This window comes from Microcaecilia unicolor, chromosome 3, assembly GCF_901765095.1.
Source record: "Microcaecilia unicolor chromosome 3, aMicUni1.1, whole genome shotgun sequence".
Taxonomy (NCBI): domain Eukaryota; kingdom Metazoa; phylum Chordata; class Amphibia; order Gymnophiona; family Siphonopidae; genus Microcaecilia; species Microcaecilia unicolor.
This window is the reverse complement of record NC_044033.1, coordinates 382,416,087-382,443,446: the sequence shown is the minus strand read 5'-3', so window position 1 is coordinate 382,443,446 and position 27,360 is coordinate 382,416,087. Positions and strand designations below refer to the sequence as shown.

General features: G+C 40.2%; 1 protein-coding gene across 3 annotated transcripts in view; it reads right to left on the bottom strand.

Annotated features, from left to right (window-relative positions):
• Positions 1 to 79: 79 nt before the first annotated feature.
• Positions 80 to 27,360, bottom strand: part of SELENOI (selenoprotein I) — a 105,549-nt gene continuing 78,268 nt past the window's right edge. For 2 of the 3 annotated variants that reach the window (XM_030198647.1, XM_030198648.1), the window contains exons 6-10: positions 21,868 to 21,976; positions 16,604 to 16,652; positions 10,173 to 10,353; positions 5,729 to 5,911; positions 80 to 3,584 (exon numbers count right to left, since the gene is read on the bottom strand). In XM_030198647.1, the coding sequence (XP_030054507.1) occupies positions 3,471 to 3,584; positions 5,729 to 5,911; positions 10,173 to 10,353; positions 16,604 to 16,652; positions 21,868 to 21,976 (636 nt within the window). In that variant the 3' untranslated portion in view covers positions 80 to 3,470. The remainder of the gene's footprint in view (positions 3,585 to 5,728; positions 5,912 to 10,172; positions 10,354 to 16,603; positions 16,653 to 21,867; positions 21,977 to 27,360) is intronic. The other variant, XM_030198649.1, reaches the window with a different exon arrangement.

The window sequence follows — 27,360 nt, the reverse complement described above, 5'->3', positions numbered from 1 at the left end:
ATTCCTCCTCCCCATCCCCATTATACATAGATTTTTCACTGGCCTGATCTACAGATGCAGAGGTATAGCATTTGAGAAGCATTTTCCAAACACTATTTATTTAAGAACGCTTTCATTTTATCAGCCTTAGGTACAAACTAAGGCACTAGTACTAGCTTTTGGAAAGTTCAGACTTTTCTCACATGTAATCTTATGAACCCTAAGCAAAAAAAAAAACAAAACACACACACACAAATTGTGTTATGTCCATACAATATACAAATCTCTACTGTACAAGGTCAGTAAACAAAACACACAGTTGATATTTAATACACAAGGGTCTTTTCCTTGTTCAACCTTATAAAAAGAAATGTGACAGCAAACATATCCAAGGCCCATTGTTTTCAGTTCAATAAATATTATATAAATTTTTTTAACAAAATACCTAGAGTTTTGTCATTTGGCCCCTGGGGTTTTAATGTCTTGCGCAGGGAACCCAAGTTCAAGTGTCAAAATGGTCCAGAAAATCCAGTCAGCATGGTTTACACTTGGGTTTCCCAATCTGTCCTGTGATCCCAGAGCCAGTCATTGTTTCAGGATGTCCACAATGAATATGCATGAGAAACCTGCACACATGGAGGTTCAGTATAAGCAAATTAACCTCATACATATTCAGTGTGAATATCCTGAAAAATAAAATGGCTGGTTGTGGTGTCTCTATGACAAGTTTGGGAAATTGTGGTCTATCATACATACACACGCATTCTTCCTTATTCACTGCATTATGTCTAATACTGATGCTTTATATTATTATTATTAGAATCCATTTGAAGTTCAGCTTCTTCAGGGGGTCTCACATACCCAAGTAGAGAGAAGTATGTAAAAATATATTTTCCCTCTCATCCGAGACTATGAAATTAAATCTGATAAATTTTATATAAATAAAAAGTAACTGCAAATAAAGGGTGTAAATCAGTTACCAAAAGGTGGTATTCTCAACTATCTGCACCAGATACAGGCAGATATTAGGTCCTGAATAAAATTCTCATGAGAGGACTGGGGTGACAGCTGGCAAGCGCCTCCTCTATGTTGATGTACAACTTAGCCCTCCCCCCATCTCTGCAGCAGTTATTGGCCTTCAAATCTCCAGCATAGCGGTGGTAAATCTCCAGTCTTGGGAAGGGACACCCTTGGCGTCTCTTATCTGTAAGTAGGGCTTCTGATTTTCGGTTATAACCAAAAGCCCTGATAAATCTCCCTAGATAGGGAACTGGGATTTCTGGTTATTACCACAACCCCCCCCCCCCCCCTCCCTCAAATGGCCCCATCTGGCCCACTCTAATGATGCCTTCCAGCCATGACAGCATCTGACAGCTGCTGCCATGGCTGGAAGGCATCATTAGAGTGTAAGTCACTAGTGCTAGAAGTACAGGAGCTTCATTGCCTGCCAGAGCTGGAATTTCAAAATGATTTAACAGGGATTCTAAAGTACTAAAAACAGTTAATGTTCCAAGGTAGTAGAATCTGTCAACTTTAAGTTTTCCTATGAAGAAGTAGTGTCTACATGCAGATATATATATATACACATGTATCAATGCCATATCTTAAATCATATCTGCAGCAGCATTCATTAACGTTAAAAACAATGTACAATAATTTTGCAGCCTGGCTTTGAAATTTCATCTGGAAAACTGGCTTAATGATTAGATTTTATATATATATATAAAAAAAATTTAAACAGTACATATTTAAATTTTTCTGCAGATCATAGAGCAACTATCTTTGAATGACAAAATTTTTCATAAACCATTAATGATTCCCATGTAATAAAATCCACAAACACGTGTATTATGCCTATCCCTCCAAGTGTACCCTGTCCAAATCTCTAAGGGTTTAGATACACTCTTCATTCAAGCATATTTTAATACATTCCTGTCTGAAGGAAAAACAAACCCCCACACACATACACACTACAAAACAAGAGAAAATTCAGCACACAATCCTCACCACCACCAAATTGAAAAATAATCTCACTGAACACAACAGCTGTAAAATAAAAACATAATAAAATACTTGAACAAGCTGCACAGCGTTAGTTCTCAGAACAGGTCTCGCTTCCCCTTTGGGACCGTATTGTTTTTTGGATAGGCTGGAACTAGAAAGGTGAATTTTAAAGAATCTAAACCCTTGTAATGGCACTTGATTCAGAAGTACAAGCCTCCAGCCTCCAGGGGCATGTGTCCTGGAATTCACTGCATTTTAATCACATGCTATTACATTGTTGTTGTTTTTTTAATCAGTTTGAGAAGGGCTTTGAATCTTACAGCCTTATCTGTCTTTTGATGTCTGACCATCGCCTACAATTCCAGGTTGATGACAGGCTGTACAAAGCTATGAAAATATAGCACCAACACTTAGTAGAAGGGCTCATTGACAAAGTTGACCGCATCAAAAACAAAATTCAAGAGAAAACGACACGGAGGTCAAAGATAAAGCTCCCTAGCCCTGCTAACACATCATAGGGCAGGTGTTCATATACAAGCAACATCTGACCAAAAACAATGTCACATTTCACCTCTCTGAATTAAAAAAAAAAAAAAAAGTTATCCTTAAGAACTTACATCCTGGCCAACATTTTTCCAAATGCGGGATACTCAATTCATTCACCTAAGGTCCAAAGCCCTACAGAGTCTGAACATGGAATTTGTTAGCTGCAGGACACTTAGGGCGTGATTAACTTTTATAAAATTCTATGTAAACATTGTGTTTTAGCTTTTGCAGTGACAAAACTCCAGGAGAAAGCGTGGGTGTACACTTGGGCTATGAAAGTTCTTAAAGTTTTCAAAAATAAACCACTGAATGAATACCAAAATGCAACTGTAACCCTAGATCAGTTACAGTTTTAACGTTATTTTCTTTAGATAAAACCAAGTTTGACTCCAGGGAAAGCGAGTTAGAATACCTGTATTTCAATAAATAGACATATATACCAGAGACTATTAGACAGGAAGACGGTCCAACAAGACTGCGCTGTGCGTTAACACTCGTTCTTCTGAGCCCTTTGTGGCACATGTTCCTTGTCATCACTTTGTTTTTGGCTTGTGTTCTGCCACAGAGATTAGGCTCTGGGTTGCCAATGGTATCTCAACTGGAACACAAAACCTGCAGCATGAAGTCACAAGCTAAGAAATTGAGCATACATCAATGCTGCCTATGGTCCCATGCAGACTTCCTACCAAGGACAGGGTAGCAGCATGAAGGAAAAGTAGAATCTCATGTGTTCAGTTTCACCAGACATTCAACTGGTCTATTATGTACAGTAATGAGTCTTAAAAAAATATGAATTGCATCTGGCTTGGCTAGTGTTAAACACAATTTTTGACAGAATTTCAGACCCTGGGTGCAGCATATGCAACTTAAGATGTCATGTGCACTCAGTACCCATGGCTGTCCAGTGGCTTTTCTGTGGTGATGGCTGATGTACAGGCTATTTACAGTACTTCTGAGGACTGCAGGCCAATTTTCTCTTCCTCATCTAGTCAGTCCGTGTTGGGCTTCCTTAGTGAGAAGGGCAAGATGTTGAAGTGTTTACTCAGTTGGTTTACCTGTGAAAAGCATGCAAAGCATTCATAAGGAGCTGCTTTACAACTAAGAATACAAAATTAGCAGATTTAAATTTGTTAAAATACTTCCAAGGCAACAGAGCCCATGAACCAGCAATCTCTATAATAAGGGCAATAAAATGGGCTCAAATGTTTTCCTTCAAGAGAACAGCACCAAATCACCTTTAGCACTATGACTCAAAAGGTCTGAGCTCAGATCACCTATTCAACATCATATTAAATCTACAATGAAGTGGGCACTCAGGCAAAAGGGAAAACAGCAAAGGAATAAATGTGTATGGGTATGACTCCTCCTGATACAGAAACTTCCCTCCTAGCCCCTGTTGCCAGAAAGAAGGACTTGTAATCAATGTACTCTTTCCGGAAAGAAAACATGTAAATACAAGACCAACAATGCCCAACTTGGAAGCAATGAAGCAGAATAAATTTAAAATCTGAGACTTCTGGATTAATGGTCATGTAATCATCCACCATGGAGCCCCTTCCCGGGACATAGGAAAAACGACTCCCCCACCACCATCTATTAACCAAGAAGCTATTTATTTTATTTAAAAATATCTATATCCTGCTTCATCTCCAAATCTGGTTTCTGAATCATTAACAGCCAAATGTTATTTTCCTTTTTTTTTTTTTTTTTTTTTAATTGTTTTTCATTGGGTCCTTTTACTAAGGTGCACTAACAGATTTAGCGCATGCTAAGTAAGATGCCCATTAGGAACATAATGGGCATCTTATTTGGCACACGCTAATCATTACCGAACGTTAAATCCATTAGTGCACCTTAGTAAAAGGACCCCTTTGTAATTACATGAGAGTTTAATTTTTTAGAAAGTCCAATCTTCTCATACACCAAGATATGGCTAAAAAAAAAAAAAAAATTATTCAACGACTTCCTATCTCAAAAATCATAATATGGGGAAGATCATAAAGGGAAAGGGTAAAAAAAAAAAACCAACAAGAAAAAACCCCAAAACAAAACACATAACTACATGCTTATAGGACCCTACTCAATTCTACTGACCAGCAGTTTGTTCCCACTATCTCTCCCCTCTAAACTCATCTAAATTCTGCTCCTATGACAAACTCCTCAAAAGGTTCAGGTTCAGTAAACAATTTCTCACCTTATATTTAAGGAAACACGTCTTGGAAATTACAAAAAGGAAAACCATATTATGAACAAGAGCCTTACTACAGAACTGAAGAAATTTATGCCTAATTTGCTGGGTCCTAGATGACACCTGGAAAAATATCTTGTGACCATACAACTTTAGTGCCATAACTACAAAATAAAGGTGTAAGATTTTATCTTGATCTAGGAAAACAGAAAAGTTGCTACTAACATGGCCCTATTGCTTGTCTCCTCAACTGAAGTTTTCAAACAGCTAGTTAAAATTAGTGCCATTGGAACTCACCTTCCGCTGGCCCCTGCTTTTTTAACTGAACCCACTACACAGAAAGCTCTGTAAATGGCTAGATAGAAAGATGCTTTCAATTTTAATATATCAGAAAAAACAAAACAACATCCCATTAGGGGAAATTAGAGTAAGGAAAATTCAAAAATTTCAAATTGTTATAACAATTTTTCCCCCAAAATTCTCCACACTATTTTCCAATAACACATTACTCTTTCTTTGAGCAGTATTAATTAATTTACATTCATTGTGCTTATTCGCAAATGACAATCTAGTATGCAGTGTTCACCTGGTGCGTGATCAGGGGCCACCAGCTAGTCAAACCTGCAGCTGAATTTAATTAAATTTGGTTAATGGTTAATTGAGTAACTAAGATGGCAGTTACTTTTTCACATAGGTCATGAGTGTTGGATAACTTTTTCCTTAAACAAAAGAAGTAATTCAAAAACGTGCGTGTTTACTCAGGTTCCCTTTGCCTGATATTATATTTTGTTTAAAGATCTGAAACCATTCAGTGTGACATATATGCAATAATAGAGAAAATCACAAGAGGGGAAATCTTTTTCACATTACTGTATGAGTATCACAGTTGAGGGGAGATTTTCCACAGATTAATAATTAATAAGCATGCTGAGCTGAGATTCCCACGGCTCCTGCCTTGGGAGATTGCCTTACATGAATTTTGTGCTTTTGTTGTGACTAGAACACACTTACCACTTCTACTCCATAATGGATATGGGCAATTGTAATAAGAACAGTGAGCATGTATAGTAGCAAGGCTTCACGCTGCTCAGCCAATCCAGATATGACCACGACAACAACAAGAGCCAAGGGCAAGAGCAGCAAATTCAGAGGTTGGCACCGGGTATTACTCATCTGGCAAACAATAAGCTTGCACTGCAAAGGTAAGGAAATTTCAGTCAGCAACAAGCCTTCACAATATAAAATTCTGACAGCTGGATTACATTTCATTCTTATGAGACATAGGTTTTTGTTTTCCCAAACAATTCTGCAAGGGTACTTCAACCCTGATCTGCAGCAGGTACCGTTATTCTAGTGCCAAGCCCTAACACAGCCCTTCTGATCTACAATAACCTCTCTCTCTCCTCATGTTTTCATATGCTCTGCAACATGCAATCACTAGGCCAACCACAAATGTTGAACATGTAACAATCTCCGGCTGCTCCGAGTAGCAAGTGTACCAGAGTATAGTATCTGTGCTATCCTCAGTAGAACTAAAACAGGAGGCCTCATCTGCAGTGAATTAGGGACATGTTACACATGTGGCAACATAGCACATGTAGAATGCCATGCCCCTGGCCCCTGCTGGCACTGCCAGTCTAGCCACCACAAGCTATGTTCAATCCAAGATTTAGGAACATTGTGAGGGAGTCACCAGCTCTAAAAACAACAACAACAAAAAAAGTCTCAAAGAGAAGAGGGTGCATATGTGAAGTACTGTACCTAACAAATACAGACATACAGAATAAGCCATAGTGTTAAGAATGCAGATAACTCCTTGGTCAGGCTCTCTCTCTCTCAGTAGCATAATATAACATCAGGCTCATTTCCATATCCAACACACACTTCTTCTGATAACTGTGTGTACCTCTGGTACAGCCAGGATTTATCAGTAATTTTTCTGCTCCCATAGATGAAGCAGGCTGGAGATTTTTCTTGTAACAGGCTTAGCTCTACTGGTCATACCCTTTGGCCTGTTAACAGTGGTTGGCGCTGGGCAGTGTTATCTCTCCCATGAGTTGGATTAAGATCTTTCTCCTGGCTGAGTGCACTGCAGAGAGATTTACTGTCCTTCTGCAGTCCTAAGCCTTGGCCCACAGGCCTTTGCTCGATGAGACTGCCCGATGTAGGTCCCATGGGGCCTCTGCAGAAGGTAGGTAGACTAGGGCTTTTAAAATGGTTTGAATTGGCTGTCTTAACATTATTCCCTTTTGAGGGAATACAATTACTTAAAAAAAAAAAAAAAAAGCAAAAAGAAGTAGAGTAGTAGAATCTGAAGGCAGCCTAGGGCAGGGGAATTAAATAGAAGAGACAGTTTTCCCTGTCTGGACAGAACCCAGGGAAATCCCCAGTCCACTATGTCAGAAGGAAGGGCCTCCCAGCTTGATTTTCTATCAATCCAGCTTCAGCAGTATGCTGGCATCAGGCTTAGGGGTCACTCATTCTGGCCTGCTAGACCAGAGCTGAGGGAGAGACCCCCCCCCCCATGGGTGCCAGTGGGGAGCTCAAAGTAGCTCCCAGCTTGATTTTACAGCACGACATACATATCATCAAAACGTCACGTCGTCACTGTAAGCATATTTGAAATGCCATAGAATTAATCTTCAAATGCTCTGAACAAGTAAAAATGATAAAACTAGTACGCTTCAGCTAATTAGAAAATCCTCTCTCAAATGATGTATCACTCATGCAGTTTGATGACATTTAGCAAAATCAGATGGTTGTGGAAAGTTAAGTCCATTTTTTAACAATAGTTTTGCATATAATTTTAGTTTTAATGCTTTTGTATTAGTACCTTTTTGATTTAAGGATTTTCTTTAGTTTTGTTTTAGACTTACAGGTCATGTGACCTGGCTCAACATTTTTAGTTGCCTGTCCAGCAACACAAGCGGTGACAGTTGGGAGAGAAACAGTAAGTTAAAAGTTATATCTAACAGCTAAGGAATGAGTGTGTTAATAGTCTTTTGGTCTTATTTCAACACCTTTTATCAGGTTTCTGCTCTGGTTCTCAAACACAGTAGCTCAAAAGGTAAGGGAACGAAAGTTTGCCTTCATACATTACAAGAAGACTCAAAGAGGACAGGCAAAAATACCTAGAAAAGCTGTCAGGAATGCGAAGAGGCAAATTGAAGAAAGGACAGCCGAAACGGTAAAATGGGGGTGGGGGGGTGGAAGACTTTTTCAGATATATAAATGACAGGAGAAGTGCCATAATAGCATGTTGAGACTCAAAGTTGAGGGGGAGGAATATGTAGAAGCTGCTAAGAATAAAGCTGAACTGCTTAACAATTATTTCTGTTCTGTGTTCACGGACAAAAGGGCGGGGGGTAGGACCGCAGAAAACAAATGCTAATAGGGATGCATGTATGGTAGACCGGAACTGATTTTCAGAAGACTGATCAGGAGGAGCTGGCTAAACTAAAAGTAGACAAAGCGATGGGGCCTGTTGGGATACGTGCGAGGGTACTCAGGGAACTCAAACATTCTGGCAGCACCGCTGTCTGACCTCTTCAATGCTTCAAGTCTGGAGTGGTCCCGGAGGACTGGAGAAGGGCGGATATGGTCCCTCAGCACAAAAGCAGAACGAGGTTTGGAATTACAGACCTTTCAGTCTGACCTCGGTGGTGAGTAAACTAATGGAAACGCTTTTAAAACAGTGGATTCATGAGGTTTTTCAAACTGAATGGACTACAGTACCCGAGGCAGCATGGCTTCACTAGAGGCAGGTCGTGCCAGACTCTGATTGATTTCTTTGACTGGGTGACCAAACAGTTGGACATGGGAGGGCGCTAGATATGGAGTACTTGGATTTTAGCAAAGCCTTTGACATGGTCCCTCACAGGCGACTGATAAATAATCTGAGCGCCCTCGTTATGGGATCTAAAGTGACTGACTGGGTTAAAAAAACTGGTTATGTGGAAGGAGACAGTGGTAAATGGAGCTTGCTCTGAGGAAAGGGCTGTTATCAGTTGTGTACCGCAGGGTTCGGTCCTCAGGCCTGCTCTTTTTAACATCTTTGTGAGTGATATTGCGAAAGGACTGTCTGGTAAAGATGGTCTCTATGTGGATGATACCAAACTCTGTAATAGGGTGGACACCCCGGAGGGTGTGGATGGCATGAAGGATCTAATGAAGCTTGAAGTATGGTCCGATAATTGGCAACTAAGATTTAATGATAAAAAATGTAGGGTCATGCACTTGGGGTACAAGAATCCAAGGGAAACAGTACATTATAGGCGATGAAGTGTTTCTGTGTATGAAGAAGAGCGAGACTTGGGGGTGATTGTGTCTGATGACCTTAAGGCAGCCAAACAGGTAGAAAAGATGATGGCCAAAGCCAGAAAGATGCTTGGGTGCATAAGGAGAGGGATGACCAGCAGGAAAAAAGAAGTGATAGTGTCCTTGTACAAGTCTCTGGTGAGGCCCCATTTAGAGTACTGCATGCAATTCTGGAGACTGCACCTATGGAAAGATATAAACAGGATGGAGTCGGTGCAAAGGGCGGCTACAAGGACATATAGGGACAGGCTTAGGAACCTCAACATGTATACACTGGAAGAGAGGCAAGAGAGAGGGAATACGATAGAGACGTTAAATACCTCAGTGGCATCAATATACAGGAGGTGAGCCTTTTTCAAATAAAGGAAAACTCTGGAATGAGGGGGCATATGATGAAGTAGAGAGGAAACAGACTTAGGAGGAATCTAAGAAAATACTCTTTCTCCGAAAGGGTGGTGGATGTGTGGAATGGCCTCCCGGTGGAGGTTGCGGAGACGAGGGCTGTGTCAGAATTTAAGAAAGCTTGGCACAGACATGTGGGATCCCTTAGGAAAGGAAGAATTAGTGATTACTGAGGATGGGCAGACTGGATTGGTCATACAGCCATCATGTTTCTATGTTCGGTGTTGGTATGCTTTGCATTAGTCTAGGTATGTAGAGACAACCAATTACTTCCTTTTGGTGCCCTTGTGTTCTTTTGAGTTTCTTTTATGTTAGACTTTCTATGGCAGTTTTTGGACAACATTTTTATTCTTATATATTTTTGTGTTATTTGAATTTTAGAGATACCATTTATGATTGTATATGGAGTATTTATTATTTCATATTTTACTGGTTATATGATTTAAAGTAATGTTATGTTTTTAAGTTTATGTACAACCAGCATTAAAGTAGTGGCTTACTAACAGTTACTCTATTCTATTTACCTTGATGTAGCCCAGGGAAGCGTGAAACTTGGCCCAAGTCAGGCAATTTGTTTTAAACCCCTCCTGTGTTGTTGCTATATCAATATATTTTACTTCACACTGTATTGGGTTTCTTTGGACTGCCTTCTTTTGTTGCCAGTCTGACTCTTGCAGGTCGATTGCCCGTTTGTCTTCTGGAACCATCCCTAAAAATAACTATTTATTTGTCTTACCGTAATGTTAGCAAAGGCTGTTCCAACCATGAAGTAAAAGAGTCTGGGATAAACCTCAAGAATTCTGGAGGGTGATGCAAAGACCCAGATAGTGGACAGGGTAAAGAGCAGCACCGGAGAGGCAAACGGCAACATGGATTCATATAAAGAAGTATGCTTCAAGGTCTTATTTCTATATCCTCTGCAAGGAAGAGACAGAATTAAAGAATGAAAAGATGAATTATCAAAGACCCAAGTAGCTTCCCAGTTGTTTGGAATATGCAACCTAAAAACCAGAAAAGGTACCAACTCCTACCACCACACACAGTATGAGATATATTTCAAGAAAACAACAAATCAAGCGGAAGATATCCAGAAAGACCAGACTGAAGTCACAGATGTTAAAAAACAAAATGATTTATTAGGACCCTACATGGTCCGTGTTTTGGCTAGCGCTATCCAAATAAAGCATAGGCTTTCCAGTCTGTAGCGCATGTCTTTTGTCCAGATCGTCTCATTTTGTGACATTTGGAGGAATATCTGTATATGCCAATTTGAAGACCCCTGAGGAAGGCCTTTTCGGCTGAAACACGGACCGTGTAGGATCCTAATAAATCATTTTGTTTTTTTAACATCTGTGACTTCAGTCTGGTCTTTCTGGATATCTTCCGCTCGATTTGTTGTTTTCTTGTGTGTTTTTGCGGGAGACTTGGACTCTCGTTGTTGGTTTTGAGATACATTTCAGCTATACCCTTCTCATTAGCCTCCAGCTCATCTAGATATGCTTTCATACTATTTGGGGGGGGGGGGGGGAACGTAATTTGGGATCTTGCCAGGTATTTGTGACCTGGATTGGCCACTGTTGGAAACAGGATGCTGGGCTCGATGGACCTTTGGTCTTTCCCAGTATGGCAATACTTATGTACTTATGATTTTCTTGCAGCAGTTAGAAAGACATACTCCTGACTCTTAGCAGAAGATTCTTGGGATTTCAGGCATGCTCAAGATTACAGTGTTCATAAAAAGCAGTACCAAACACCCTCCTCCAACACACACAAAAACAAATAATCATCCGTATCTAGATGTCCCCCATGACTGTGCCCAAGCAGGAGGATAGCAGATCTGCATTAGTAGCATCAGATCCCTCAAAGAAGAAAGAGGATGTGGTGATGCCCAATCTAACAACAGAATGGGTGTGACAGGTAGACGTTTGAAGGATAGAAATGGTAGTCTGACTGGAACAGTAGCTTTAAGGCACTTTTATGCAACATAAATGACAAGGAAATTCTATGATGGACATAATAAGAAATTGAAAACTATGTAACAGTGTAAAAATACCATGAATATATTATTAGGTACAGAAGTGGCATAGTATTTATATCACATGGAACCGTTTAAGAGTTTTAGTTTGACCTAAAACTCATTTTGTATCAGATTTGCGACAATGTAAAACAAATGCACACACTCTGAACTCTAAGCAAATACAGCATAGTCATTTTAATATATAAAGGAAGCAAACATGTCACATTTTAACAAACAAGAAAAAAATGTTCATCTCACTTAGCATCAACTAAACGTTTGCAGAGAATAGATATGGATGTATCTATAACAACTCCTTATGAGCTAGTTACATTTCCTCATACTAATACATACAAAATTTAAAGGGGGGGGGGAAGGTAGCTGAAATAATGAACAGGTCTACAAAGTTTTTTCCATTACTGCTGAAGGCTCATGTCCTCTGTTATATGAGGAGTACGTAGATTTGCTCACCAACATTAATATGGGTGATTGACTTATAGAGTGCAGCTTTCCCTTTCATCAAGTATTTGACAACCTTGGAGGTAGTAAACATATATATTTTAAATATTTTTCATTTAATACTTTATAGAATTTTATGTTTTCTATTTTTATTTTTAATACACATTTATTTTTACAGTTATATCCCTGGTGATGGTATTTCAAAACATGGCCAGGATCACATGACCCAAAATACAAATCAGGAAAAAACCCCTAAGGCGAGGAAGCACAACAAACAAGAGTAGAGGCAATCACTACCGGAGATGTGAATCCAACAGTCTTTATTATAAAGTTAAAACTTTATAATAAAGACTGTTGGATTCACATCTCCGGTGGTGATTCGTCCTCTGTCAGCCTCTACTCTTGTCTGTTCAGGATCACATGACGACACGCTGCTGAGTAGCAGCTCCGGGATAGACTCCGCTCCCACTCTGTACAAAAATCACTTAACACCCCCCCCCCTTTACTGCTCTGCTTGTACGACCTTTAACTACGGTGGTATGGATCTTGTGGCGAGGAGTCTGATCGATGCGGCAGGGCCATTTCTGAAGCTCGGGTTACCACTGTATGCTGGAGAAAACCCAGCAGCCTGAGTCTTCTAAGAAGGCATCTTCTTACGCGCCACCGACACCACCGCCTATGTTTACCCTGCAGGGGGGATAAGACCCAGAAATTCAACCCTTCTTTATATCTCGATGAGACTTTCAGTCCTATTTGGTGGAAGCCTGACATAAGCAAGCTGTCAAACACCACTTTTTGAGAAGCTGCTAAGGTTTGTTTACGGGGTAGAACCATAGCATATGATATTCAGAAATGGAAGTCGTAAAACGCTCAAGTTGGTGTCACTAACCTTCCAGCTGCATGTTCTGCCGACAATGTTAGGTATTATTAGGAAAGGAATGGAAAACAAAAATGAGGATGTTATAATGCCTTTGTATCGTTCCATGGTATGAACGCACCTTGAATACTGTGTGCAATTCTAGTCTCCGCATCTCAAAAAAGATATAGTGGAATTAGAAAAGGTACAGAGAAGAGCGATAAAAATGATAAAGGGGATGGGATGACTTCCCTATGAGTAAAGACTGAAGCGACTAGGGCTCTTCAGCTTGGAGAAGAGATGGCTGAAGAGAGATATGATAGAGGTATATAAAATAATGAGTGGAATGGAACGGGCACATGTGAATCGCTTGTTTACTCTTTCCAAAAATACTAGGACTAGGGGGCATGCAATGAAGCTACAAAGTAGTAAATTTAAAACAAATCGGAGAAACTATTTCTTCACTCAACGTGTAATTAAACTCTGGAATTTGTTGCCAGAGAATGCGGTAAAAGCAGTTAGCTTAGTGGGGTTTTAAAAAGGTTTGGATCGATTCCTAAAAGAAAAAGTCCATAAGCCATTATTAAAATGACTTGGGGAGAATCCACTACTTATTTCTAGGCTAAGCAGCATAAAAATGTATTGCATTTTGGAGGGGGGGGGGGGGGGGGATCTTACCAGGATTGGCCACTGTTGGAAACAGGATGCTCAGCTTGATGGACCTTTGGTCTGTCCCAGTATGGCAATACTTATGTACTTATGTCAACTTATGACAATGTGAAGCTTCAGCTGACCCTAAAGGAAAGGAGCTGTACCTAACGCTGTGGACACAGATAGATGCCATTTTTACTGAATGGGCCAGCATACACCTACAGTTTATAAATACAAACTTTTTTAATGGGATAAAAGGCAGGGAGGCTCCTGGCCAATTTGGTGCGGCCTATCCGCAGGATCGCCTGGATATCTCATATTAGGGGTGTGGGGCCTATGGTATTCATACAAGAGGAGGAGATACAGAACCAGTCTGTCCAATTTTATATGACTTTTTACGATCATGGACCTTACAACAGGATGAATCAGGATGCTTTTTTCAGTGACACAACCCTATCTCAGGTAACAGAATCCCAGTTGTCCACCTTAAACTCACCGATAATGGCAGCAGAAATTTAGCAAGTATAGGGTTGCTCAAATTGGCCAAGGCTCTTGGGCTGGATGATTTTGGCCCACAGTTTTACAAAATTATACTCTACCAGATCGGTCTTGCCTTGGTGGCAATATGCACTGACTTCTGGTGGTGGTCAAGCGGCTTTTTGCCAGAAAAGTGCCACGCTCATGTGGTGGTTCTGCCTAAATCGGGACAGTCCCTGAGTTTGTGGGCTCTTACTGACCCATTTCACTTCTCAACAAGAATATGACGCTTTTGTCTGTCATCTTGGCCCGCAGGCTCGGCCAAGTGGTTTCTCATCTGGTTCACTCAGACAACATGGGGTTTGTACCTGGGCGTTTTGCCTCCTCTAATATTTGGAAGGCCTTGGTGGCTATGCAGTCAAGGCCTGTGGTGGCAGGAGATACCATTTTGACAAGACTCAGCACCAAAAATGTATTGGACAAGGTCACTTGGGCATATTTTTTTGGGTGCTGCGGCAGTATGGGATTATGGGTCCTTTTCAGCGATGGACTGTGAATATGTATCAGTCGCCTATGGCATAGCTGCTGATTAATTGGCAGCACACTGAGTCATTCTCACTTTTGCAGGGCACATGACAAGGGTTTCCCCACCACCACACACACTTCCCGATGTTCATCCTGTCCCTTGAGCCTTTGGTGATTAAGATTTGCTACTCTTCTGAGTTGCTTGGGATTTGGGTGGGTGACAGGGAGTGCAGAATTACAATGTTTGCGATGATATGTTATATTTGTGGGGAAGGCCATTAAGACCATCCCTGTGCTGATTGGTCTTATTACTCAATTTGGGTCTTTTTTGGGGCTCTGTATTAAAGCTCAGCAAGTTGGAGGCAATTCCAGTGTTGGCCAATTGCGCCTGTTTACAGATAGCCGCATTTCCTCTCCGTTGGGCTACAGGAGAAATCAAATATTTGGGGATCTACCCTAGTGCGTACAAAGAGATGTAGAGCACACAAGTTTGCTTAAGGACCATCCTACAGAGCCCAGAAACAAATATTAAGTTATGTTTATAAATAAATTAGGATTGCCCTGTAACTAACAAATTAGGGTCTCTACCAAATGGTATCGTCTTCCCACAATGAAGGCAGGAAGGAAGAAGGAATGGCATTCGAGAGGTCACAAGGAGTGGCAAGAGAAAATGCAAGTCACTGAAGAGGCAGAAAAAAAGTGCATTCCTTGAGGAGTGTGCATATTTGGCAGGAAAGCAGATGAAGTTAAGAGTTGAGAAATACTTGAATAGGAGACCCTGAAAACCAAAGGCAGGGTAAGAATTCCACGCAAAACAGAACCTGCTTTCATAAGAACTGTGCCACAGAATATAACCTATACAATCCTGTCACTAATTAGAATTGTATAGGCAGTGCTACTAATGTAAATGGACTAAACTAGCAGTGCAGAGCTTTCTGGCTGAGTCAGCAGACTGTGGGCCCAAATGTGTTCATAGAATGAGTGTTTCTTCCATCATAAACAAAAAAAAAGACACATTACAGAACAAATCTCACATTCTATGCTCCATCTCATCACAATGCAGAATTAAAAAAAAAAAAAAAAAAAAATTCTGATCCGATTCATTTCTCACGCGTTAGCTTGCATTAAGACGCTGTCTAGGACAGTCCCAGCAGACTATACAGTGCATCTTTATCTATTAAAATTCTTATATACCATTTATACTAGCATAAAAACGGCTGGTTGAAAGGGGTTTACATAAAACCATATTCATAATAAAAAAAAATTACATAAATATAAAATACACCTAACAAATACTCTCTACAAACAAAATGATTAACCTCAAGCGTACCTCTAATAAATCACTAAGTCATAAAAAGCCTTGTTTTAATAGCTTCTTGCATTGTCTCACATTCTCCAAACTTTGGGCCCCTTTTACAAAAGCATGTTAGGCTTTTATGAGAGTCCGACAAAATGAGACTACCGCCAGGCTACTGTGCTCCCCTGGCAGTAATTTCAGATTTGCTGTGCGCCCATAACACCTGGATGATTTATTTCCTTCCACGCATGGTGTTTCCAGCAGTAATCGGCAGTTGGAGCGCTCTGACGAGTCACCGCACGTGTAGCATGTGCACAGTAAAGCCCTTTTTTTGCAGACGCGGTAAAAACTGGCCCAGTGCACATCCAAAACAGAAGCCTGCACTACCGTAGGCCACTTTTTACTGCAGCTTAGTAAAAGGACCCCTAAGATCTCTAAGTATTCCACCATGTAGGCGCCATAATAGAGAACATCCTGATCTAAAATCTCTCACCTTTTACTTCTTCCCTATAAACTTTGTATTTTCCCTCCAACAAAAATATAGCATGCCAGTAGAATCCATATAAAGGGTAAATTTTTGAAAACAGTCAAGTAAAGCATCTATTTATTATTTCATAACAGACCTACAACCGAGTAGCAGCACAGAATCCCATTTTCTTTGCCCATCCTATTTTGCAGTGCCCTGGCACAAAACAACCCACCTCGCTATTTTCTGGGCACAGTATCTGCTTCCAGGATCATACAGTACTGTTGGCAAGTCAACCAGAGGCCCTAAGTGGATTCCAAGGGCTAAGTACAAATGAATTAATCTGGCAAAATCTGGGCAGTTAAGACTATTCACAACTTGCCTTAGCCGGAAAATTTAGTAAAACAAAGGGAAAAACTTACTTGTAAACATTGTATAAACTCATCGGAAGTGCCACAGAAAATGCACATCCTAAAAGAAAAGAAAATAATTAGTGCACACAAACTCTTGAAAGAAGACTCAATGGTGTGTTTCAGCTGTAGTTTACCACATGCTGTTAAATAAACAAATTAACCCCTCTTTTACATAGCCCTGCTAACGGCTGCCAGTGTGGTAATGCGGACACAGCCCATTCAACGTGAATGGGCTGTGTCGGCATTGCTGCATGGCTTTGTAAGACTTCTTAGGAAAACAAATATAATTTCATCCTGATTTAAAATGCAATAAATTATATTCACAAGGAGAAAAACCACACAAAAGAAGAAAATATTCCCTATCTTCAGAGCTGATTTTCAATTCATATCTGACGTTTTCCCCTACAGAAAGTCTATAAGATAGAGTTGAGGTGGACAAAGTCATGGGGGCCTGATGGGATCCATCCCTGGATATGGAGGGAGCTCAGAGAGGTTCTGGCGGGTCCTCAAAGATTTAATACATTCTTGGAGACAGAAGAGGTTACAAGGGATTATAGAAGAGTGGATGTGGGTCCTCTTCACAAGAGAAGAAGCTGGAAACTACAGACCAGTAAGCCTCACTTTGGTTATTGGAAAAGTAATGGACGCGATACTGAAGGAAAGGATAGTGAATTTCCTAGAATCCAATAGGTTATAAGATCCGAGACAACAGTTTTACCAAAGGTAAATCATGCCAAATGAATGTGACTGAATTCTTTGACTGTGTGCGCAGAGAAATGGCTTGAGGGAATGCACTAGATGTAATCTACTTAGATGTCAGTAAAGCCTTTGACATGGTTCCTCATAGGAGGCTCTCTTGAATAAACTTGACAGGCTGAAGTTAGGACCCAAAGTGGTGAACAGGATTAGGAACTAGTTGGTTGACAGACGGACGCCAGAGGGTAGTGGTTAATGGAATTCACTTGGAGGAAGGAAAGGTGAGTAGTAGAATGCCCCAAAGATTCAGTGCTGGGGCCAATTCTGTTCAATATATTTGTGAGTGACATTGTGAAGGGTTAGAAGGTAAGGTTTTACGTTTTGCAGATGACATCAAGATTTGTAACAGAGTGGACATCCCTGAGGGGGTGGAAAACATGAAAAAGGTTCTGCTAAAGTTAGAAGAATTGACTAATGTATGGCAATTAAAATTCAATGCAAAGAAGTGCAGAGTGATGCACTTAGGGAGTAGAAATCTAAGGGAGTTATGTGCTAGGAGGTGAGAGGATGATATGCAGATAGGAAAAGGGACCTTGGGGTGATAGAATGGGCTGGAGAGGGCTTCGATAAACTCCAGTAATTTGGAAAGCGAGGACAGTGCCAGGCACACTTTTACGGTCTGTGTCCCACAATTGACAAGACAGATTTGGATAGGCTGGAGTGGGCTTCGACTGCAATGTCAGTAGTTGGAAACCAAGGATGAGGCCAGGCAGACTTCAACAGTCTATGTACCAAAAAATGTCAGAGAGATAATGATCAAGTATTTTATATGCACAAATACAGCTGACACTGATGTGGAGGAGCATAATTGAACGTCGCCGGCGAAATAGGTCGCCGGTGATCTATTTTAGCAGCGGCGCTACAGCTGGCCGGAACCATATTATCGAAAAAGATGGCCGGCCATCTTTTTTTCAATAATACGGTGTAGCCCGGCCAAATGCCAGAGTTCACCGGGTTTGAGATGGCCGGTTGTGTTTTTCAGCAATAATGGAAAAAAATGCCGGTGATCTCAAACCCGGCAAAATCCAAGGCATTTGGTCATGGGAGGAGCCAGCATTTGTAGTGCACTGGTCCCCCTGATATGCCAGGACACCAACCGGGCACCCTAGGGGGCACTTCTAAAAATGTTAGAAAAATATACAAATAGCTCCCAGGTACATAGCTCCCTTACCTTGGGTGCTGAGCCCCCCCAAATCCCCCCCCCAAACCCACTCCCCACCACTACCATAGCCCTTATGGGTGAAGGGGGGCACCTACATATGGGTACAGTGGGTTTTGGGGGGGGGGGGCTTGGAGGGCTCAACACTTAGCACCACAAGTGTAACAGGTAGGGGGGGGGGGGGGGATGGACCTGGGTCTGCCTGCCTGAAGTGCACTGCACCCATTAAAAACTGCTCCAGGGACTTGCATACTGCTGTCGGAGCTGTGACATTTGAGGCTGGCAAAAAAGTTTTTTTATTTTTATTTTTTTTTTAGTGTGGGAGGGGGTTGGTGACCACTGAGGGAGTATGGGGAGGTCATTCCCCCATTCCCTCTGGTGGTCATCTGGTAAATTGGGGCACCTTTTTGAGGCTTGGTCGTGAAAATTAAAGGACCAAGTAAACCTGGCAAAATACTGATTAACGCCGCTTTTTTTTTCCATTATCCGCAAAAGCCGGCCATTTGGTAGCCACGCCCATGCCTGCCCATGTCCTGCCTTCGCTTCGCTGCCGACATGCCCCCTTGAACTTTCACCGGCGTGGGAAAGCAGCTATGGTGTCAAAAAAGCAGCTTTCGATTATACCGATTTTGCCGCTTTTGCAAGATTGCTGGCCATCTCCCGATTTATGTCAGAAGATTGCCGGTGATCACTTTCGAAAATAAGCCTGAAAGTAACCAGACAATGCTTAAAATTATTACATCCAGGATTCGACACAGGCCTGCTTCAGGAGTCTACAAATGTACACAGAAAATAAAATAAAAGAATATCAATACTTAAAACACTGGAAAAATTAATAACAAAAGAAAATTAAATTGGATTACAGTAAAATAACTGGGAAGAACAAAAAATAATACAGTAAAAAAAACTTTCTAAAAACCAATGAATGTATTATATGAGGGAAACGTAAAACTTTATTTTGTACAACAGAAACTTCAGAAATAAAAACGATATGAATCTTATACTTAATGAACTGTATACAGAAACATTTTTTTAAAGGTTTTGTCTCCTAAGATTGCATTTGATGTTTAATTACTGTAATCCACCAAGAGCAAGCTATTCGAATTGATGGAACACTAAGTTCTGAAATAAATTTAAAAAAAAGTTACAGAACAATGAATTTTGCCATTACAAGAGTCAAAGCAATATGGCTTTACCAAATGCAAATCCTGTCAAACTAATCATTTCTTTGGGTAAAAAAAGAACTAGATAAAGGGCATGTGCTAGATGTGGTCTACTTAAGAATTTAGCAAAGCCTCCAATATCGCTCCTCATATGAGGTTCATAAATAAACTGAGTGGCTTGAGGATGGGACTCAAGGTGGTAAACTGGAATAGAATTTGTTTGACCGGTAGATGGCAGAGGGTGGTGGAAAATGGAATTTGCTCAAAGAAAGATGCATAGTGGAGTGCCTCACGGATCAGTCTCTGGTCCAATTCTGTTCAAATTTGTGAGGCAAGGAAAAAGAGGGACTATAAAGTACAAAAAAACAACAAAGGAAAACAAAAAGCACTAATCTGAGTCCTTTTTTGTAACATTTGCATGGCTTTACATTTTATGAACTAATTCATTCAACAATTACCCAGCGCCAGTCATTCAATATAGGCTAAATAGTATCTTCTTCCCTAGTATTTTCACCATTCTGGAGTAGCCTAATGGTTACTGCAGTGGACTCTGATCCTGGGGAACTGGGTTCGATTCCCACTGCAGCTGCTTGTGACTCTGGGCAAGTCACTTAACCCTCCACTGTCCCAGGTACAAATAAGTACCTGTATATAATATGTAAACCGCTTTGAATGTAGTTGGAAAAACCATAAAATGGTGGTATATAAGTCCCATTCCCACTGTATGAAATACACATATCACGTTGAATTCAAATGACATCAAATTAGCAAATTTATTTACTGGACCTTGGTAGCACAATGAGTGCAACAGCAGCAATTCATCTGTCAAGAGACCTGATTGCTCTCAACTTTTGACACGCCATTGGCTCTTCATAGGTCCACCCATAATTTCCCTCAATAATGTATGTTCATTCTTAGATACAATATTTAATACTTTAGAATTACCAAACTAATTGGAACTTAGCTTTTTAATAATAGTTTGTTAGAAGCTAACAGGACCAGTAGTAAACAAGACCGACATGCGGCATGTTTCGCAGAAGCTGCATCAGGGTCAGGTCCATATCAGAGATGCCATGCTCAGTATCTTTTGCTCTGAGACTGAGTATGGCGTCTCTAATTTGATGTCAGTTGAATTCAACGTGATATGTGTATTTCATACAATGGTGAAAATACTAGGGAAGATACTATTTAGCCTATGTTGAATGACTGGCGCTGGGTAATTGTTGAATGAATTAGATGATATAATATAATCCCCGCTGATTGAAATATTGATTGAATGTTCATGAAATCCTTATAATAGATTTACATTTTATGAAAGCATGTAAAATCTGCTTTTTTTGCTCAGTTTTGTTTGTAGAGTACTTTGTACATAAATGTTTATGTAGACCTGTATTTGTTTTTTTTTTTTTAACAGATCCCTTATGCAGACACTGTTGCCTAAACACGGCCTGTGTTGGGTCTTTTAATAAAGAACTCTTGCTATCCAAGTTCCGAGGCCCTTGGTGCTTTCCAATTTATTTGTGAACAATATTGTCAAAGGGTTAGAAGAAAAAAAAAAAAACTATGCCTTTCTGTGGATGACACAAAAATTGTCAGAGTGGACTCCCCGGGAGTGGAATACATGAGATGTATTCTACAAAAGTTAAACTTGAGCTTCTACTTGGCAGTTAAATTTTAATGTGAAGAAATGCAGGATAATGCACTTGGGAGGCAAAACTCTGAAGGAGCTGTAAACGGATAGGAGGTGAGAAGCTGATGTGCATGGACCAGGAAAAAAAGACCTCTGGGTGATAATCTCAAGGTAATGAAACAATTTGACAAGGTGGTGGTCAAGGCCAGGAGAATGTTTGGCTGCATGGAGATGGGCACCGTCAGCAGAAAAAGAAAATGAGTGATAATGGCTTTGTACTAGTCCTTGGGCGAGATCACGTTTGGAGTACTCTTCAGTTCTGGAAGTCATATCTTGCAAAGGATGTAAAAAGACAACTATTTAGAGGGAAACGACTAAAACAGTATAAGGCATACCACAGAGGAGAGGAGGGACATAGGAAACAGACAAATTCTTGAAAGATAGTAACAAAACAACCTAGACATTGTATTTCTTTTGATTGATTTAATAAAGTTCTTCCACAAAGAAAAAAAAAGGCAATACATACATATAAAGGGAAAGAATTTTTTTTTTTAATAGTTCTTACCAATAATCATTAACGTGAAGAGATCTCTGTATAAGAAACTAGAGATGATGGGCACATACCAAGCCTCAACACCCACAACTGCAGTCACGATGAATACAACAGAAATGGTCTGGAGATAAAATGGAAAAAAAAAAAAAAAAAAAAGAAGTCAGAAGGGAATCGGTGATATCAAAGACTTGGATACACCTCTCCCGACACGTATTGCAATTAAAAGAACTCCTGGAACTGTATTTCAACAATGAGTTGACAACACTTGGCATCAAGTTCACCAGCACACCACAAATGATAAACTCAAAACTACTTTCTGACCATGATCTGACAACTATTATTCACAGTGCGTTTATTTCTAGAGAAAAAGGTGCCGGTACTCAAATGCTAGGCCACCCTTCAGAGGTAGGGTGATCACTGAGGGGCCACTCCACAATAGCCAGGCCCCCTACAACCAGTCACAGAATTTATGACAAGACAGAATTGGGGTATAGAGCCAGAGGTCTTTGCTAAAATTGACCCATGGTCCCCAAGTTTTAATGAGACAATGGAAAAGGTGCCAGTACTCACCCCCAAGTACCCCATCAAAAAAAGCCCTGATTATTCAAGAAACCATCCTGGCATAGCATGGTTATTGTAGTTCCTTATATGCTAGGGCCTTTCAGTTGTACGGGGGTCCCATGGACCTCCAGCCCCTGAGTTTGACAGGTCCAGGCTTTTGACAGCCCAGACCTGTCGAGCAGGTGTGGGAGGATTGTGCCTAATCCTTGCACACTTTACCCTATGATCAGAGGTAACAGCATGCTTAAATCTGCATGCTATTATCTCTGGTTATGGGGCGGTATTTTTAGAGTGCTGTTTGGAACAGTGCAGGGTTTTGATCATCTGCCTTTGAGTAAGCACGCGAGCTGCAGGAAGCAACAGTTAAAAACCAGAAGAGAACAGAAGCATGAGTGTATATGTGTGCATATTCCTCCTCCTCAATCCCCCACATTGTGTGTTTTATTCCTTGTCTATATAACACCGACCCCACCAGAAAAAGACAGTCCTCCTTTGAAAATTTGGGATGAAGAGAAGTTCACTGCTTCGCCTGTGTGCATGCTAAGTGGAAGGAAGTTTTCAGCCTGGGAAAACTTCCAGGTAAACAATTCCCTGGGCAATTTCCTTTGAAAAGTGGCCTGATACTGCTGCCACTCTACCTGTGTCATTTCAGAGCTAAGAAGCTGGTGTGGTAACCATGTTAGTCCACTTTTAAAAGCAATAAACAGAAACAAATCAAAACAGAGAAAAGAAAATAAGATGGTACCTTTTTTATTGGACTAACTTAATACATTTTTTGATTAACTTTTGAAGGTAACACTTCATCTTCAGATTGAAAATCATTTCCAAGCTAATCAAAAAATGTATTAAATTAGTCCAATAAAAAAGGTATCATCTTATTTTCTTTTCTCTGTTTTGATTTATTTCTATTTATTACCACATTAAGCAAGGAAAGTTACATATTTTTTTTTATTGCTTCTTCCATCTATGAAGCCCTATTGATACAAATCTAGAAAGATTTCTACCTCAGACTCAACGCCTATAACGTTTTGGGCTTCATTCTCACTCTTTGGACACTTCTGGTTCTCAGCCCACAGGTCTGTTAGGCCTCTCCACTTGGTATGTGTTCTTGCTCAGCTGCCATGCTCACTCACAACCTGCAATGGCTGCCACACCCACCCTGCAGATTTTCCCTGGGCTACTTCTCAAGTGGTGAAGTGCTTGGATAAAATCATGGAAGAAGGAGGGGGGTTGAGAAAGATGTGGGGGACCCATGGTAGGTACCAAACATATGCTTGCCTAGGGCCCAAAAGCATTAATCAGGCCCTCAATGGAGGCAGTGCATGCAAATTTCTCATGTATATTCACTGTGAATATCCTAAAAGCTAGCCAGGGGATACTTCAAGACCAACTTGAGAAACACTAATCTAGGCTGCCAGCCATTTTTCAATTAGGTAGCACTAGATAAATTCTCTCGCCTACCACCTACTCTACAATATGTGCATAAACACAATACACATTTTATATCACATTGACCATGCTTTCAGAAAAAGTGTTATAATTTCATAGCTATCAAGTATTACTGACAAAAAATATTTCTATTGCTCAAACTAAGTACTATAAAATACAGTAGATGCTGCTATGTATTTTCACTGCAAGCCCATAAACACTAGGGCACAGAAAACTGAATTGTTTCTAATATCGCTGACCACAAGAAGTTACTGAAGGTAACAAGGTTGCAATCAGGGAAGAATTACGTCCAATAAAGGCAGAAATGACCTTCTAGAGTTACAACGAAACAGAAAAAGTAAATCTATAAAACACCAGGTTAAGCGCTGTACTCTGTGTAGCAATGGTTCAGCAGCCATGTTCAATCCATTGGTTCTGTAACCTCAGGACTGAATTTTCTCCTTTACATTAACTACAGGTTATGCTTTCTTCTACAATAACACAGGCAGATTGCAATACAGCATTATAGCATGATTTATAAAGTTGCCTTTGCTGCAAGTCTGGGTACAGCACACAGCAGGATAAGCCTTGTTCAAGGCCAGCAGACCCTCAAAGCCCCAAACAGCTTCCCAGACTGGATGATCTCTGACTTCTTGCACATTTTTTATTGTGAGGGATCCTCCAGCAGAAGTTCCGAATCAAAACAAAAATAATGGCTTTGAGTCTTCTTTTTAAAGTGTGCAGCACAACATTTCAATTGAGTAGTTTAAAAGCCCTTAAGTTCAATTTACAACATGTAAAAAATCTAAATGTGTGTTCCATAACAGGCATTTTCTTCTTTTGTTCCCAGCCTCACTGAGTCTAGAAAAACAAAGCTGGAAAACATGTAACTAGCCTATATAATGGCTATTCAATATAGCTAAGTGCCACAATATCAAACTTCAGGCACCCCCTTAACCACTAAGGCACACTCTGGACTTTGGAAAAAGCTTCCCTGACCATCAGAAAGATGAGCTTATCTGAAATGAACAATGGTATATACTGTATAATGTGCTATAGGAGTGCAGGAACAAAATGTAGTTCTTCAAAAATAGGGAGAAAAAGACCTCATAACAACCACAATCCACAGTCACTACTGCTTTGAGTTACAGCCATTTACACGTGTGGTCGGTCCATCAATAATCACAGGTCAGATGGTATTATTGATCCTTGATATTTAGTCATCAGAAAGATGACCCAATGACCTAAATCTGATCTAGGTCGTGGGAAATAAACTTAACTCTATTTTGTCTGAGAGATTTTTGTGCATGTTGCGATTTCTTGCTTTGCTCAAGAATACTGTTTTCCCAAGTGAACACCTGTCCCAGAGAACAACTGGCTATGATCTGCAATAGCCAAACCACTAGAAACAGGAGCAGATCACCAAAAACAAAAGTTTAAAACACTTATTAGCAGATTTACAGCTATTGGTCTTTATTCATTTTTCTACATTTCTATGTTTTAACACTATCTGGCTTATCCAGTCAGCTCATCCATACCACCTACTATCTCTTCCTCTCCCTTAGAGATCCTAATGTATCTGTCCCAAGCGTTCCCGAATTCACATACAGTCTTCGTCTCCGCCACCGGGAGACTGTTACACACATTCACCATATTTTCTTAGTTTTAACCCGAGTCTGTCCCCTTTCACCTTCATCCTATGTCCCCTCATTCCAGAGATTCCATTCAATTAAGATTCACCACCTATGCATTTATGCCACAGAGGTATTTAAACATCTCTTATCATCCCTCCCCCCCCTCTTTCCAAACTGTACATATTAAGACCTTTAAGTCTGTCCCCATATGCTTTATGACAAAGACCACTGACCATTTTACGTAAGTATTGCCATACTGGGAAAGACCAAAGGTCCATCAAGCCCAGCATCCTGTTTCCAACAGTGGCCAATCCAGGTCACAAATACCCAGCAACATTTTAGTAGCCCCCTCTGGACAGACTCCATCATGTTTATATTTTTTTGAAGGTGCAGTCCCCAGAACTGTACACAGCACTTTAAACGAGGTCTCACCAGAGATTTACAAAGGCTTTCCTCTCCTTATGCACTCTTTGATCTTGAGGTTAACATTATAGATGAAAGATGAACCACATTTAAAATATCCCTTGGTTAATGAATGCATGTGACTATGGAATACAGGTGATGCCGATGCTAGCACCTCTTGTAGGCCACTAGTAAATTCATATTAAAAAGGTATTAAATACTTTGCACAACTAACTGCCTGTTTGTTTCTTGTGCCTTGTTATACACAAGTTACACAATCCTCAGGATAACCTCTAAGAACAAAAGAAAGTAAATCACTTTTGAAAATCAGTGACAGAACAAAAGATCGGGTTGTCTGCACTTTACTTTTTATTCATTTATCCAGACACAGTCTGAAGATATCTGAAGCCGTCATAGATGGCACATTGTACAAAGATTAAATACTTAGGGCCCTGTTTACAAAGGCGTGATAGCGTTCATTAGCGCATGCTAAAAATTAGCGCACGCAGTGTAGGCGCCCCACAATATTCCTATGGGTGCCTACAGTTAGCATGCGTGCTATTTTTTAGAAAGCACTAATGAACGCTAGCACGCCTTTGTAAACCGGGCCCTTAAATTCTTCTCTCTTATAATCCACTAGTAAATTGTTATTAGAAAAGCCGTGCTGGGTCTTTCCTATTAAAAGGATTGCTCTCTACACCAATTCCTGAGGCCTATGTGCTTTTTTTCCCCTGAATTTTGGAAAAATGAGTAAAAAGATAAAGGTGTCGACTTGCACTGATTTATTTATTGCTTTATCTATTTATTCATTTGGTCAACCAATTTCGGATCTCCTATTTATGGCATCTTCACCGGACATTACCTGCAGTAAAAAGAATTGCTTTTAAAGCATTTTTTCCACAAATATTCACTTAATATTTAATGCTTGATACTTTGGAAAAGTTCCAGCATTGTTATTGAGGTGAATGACATCATTGGAATGCATGGCGGAATGCATAAGAAGTTTGGGATTTCTTAAAGTTTTTTAGGCATTTTATTTTTTGATGTAGTTTTGTGCCTACTGCCCCAGAATGCATATAATATGGTTCCTATTTGGTTTCAACAACTTTTAAATTTCATATTCAAAATTTTTTTTTTTTTTTTTTTTTTTAAGATTTACAGCTTCAATTTTTAAGAATTCTTTAGTAATATTGGTGCCTTACACTACAAGAGGGGGAACTATTCTAGACCTAGTCCTTAGTGGCGTGCATGAGCTGGTGCAGGTGATAATGGTGTTGGGGCCACTTGATAACAATGATCATAACATGATTAGATTTGATATAATACATGGAGTAAGTACCACACAAGAAACCCAATACATTAGAACTGAACATTCAAAAAGGAGAATGACAAAATGAGAATGGTAAACAAAAAAAAAAATTCTTACAGGAGCAGCTGCAATTGTCAAAAATTTACATAGGCATGGATGAAATTTTTAAAA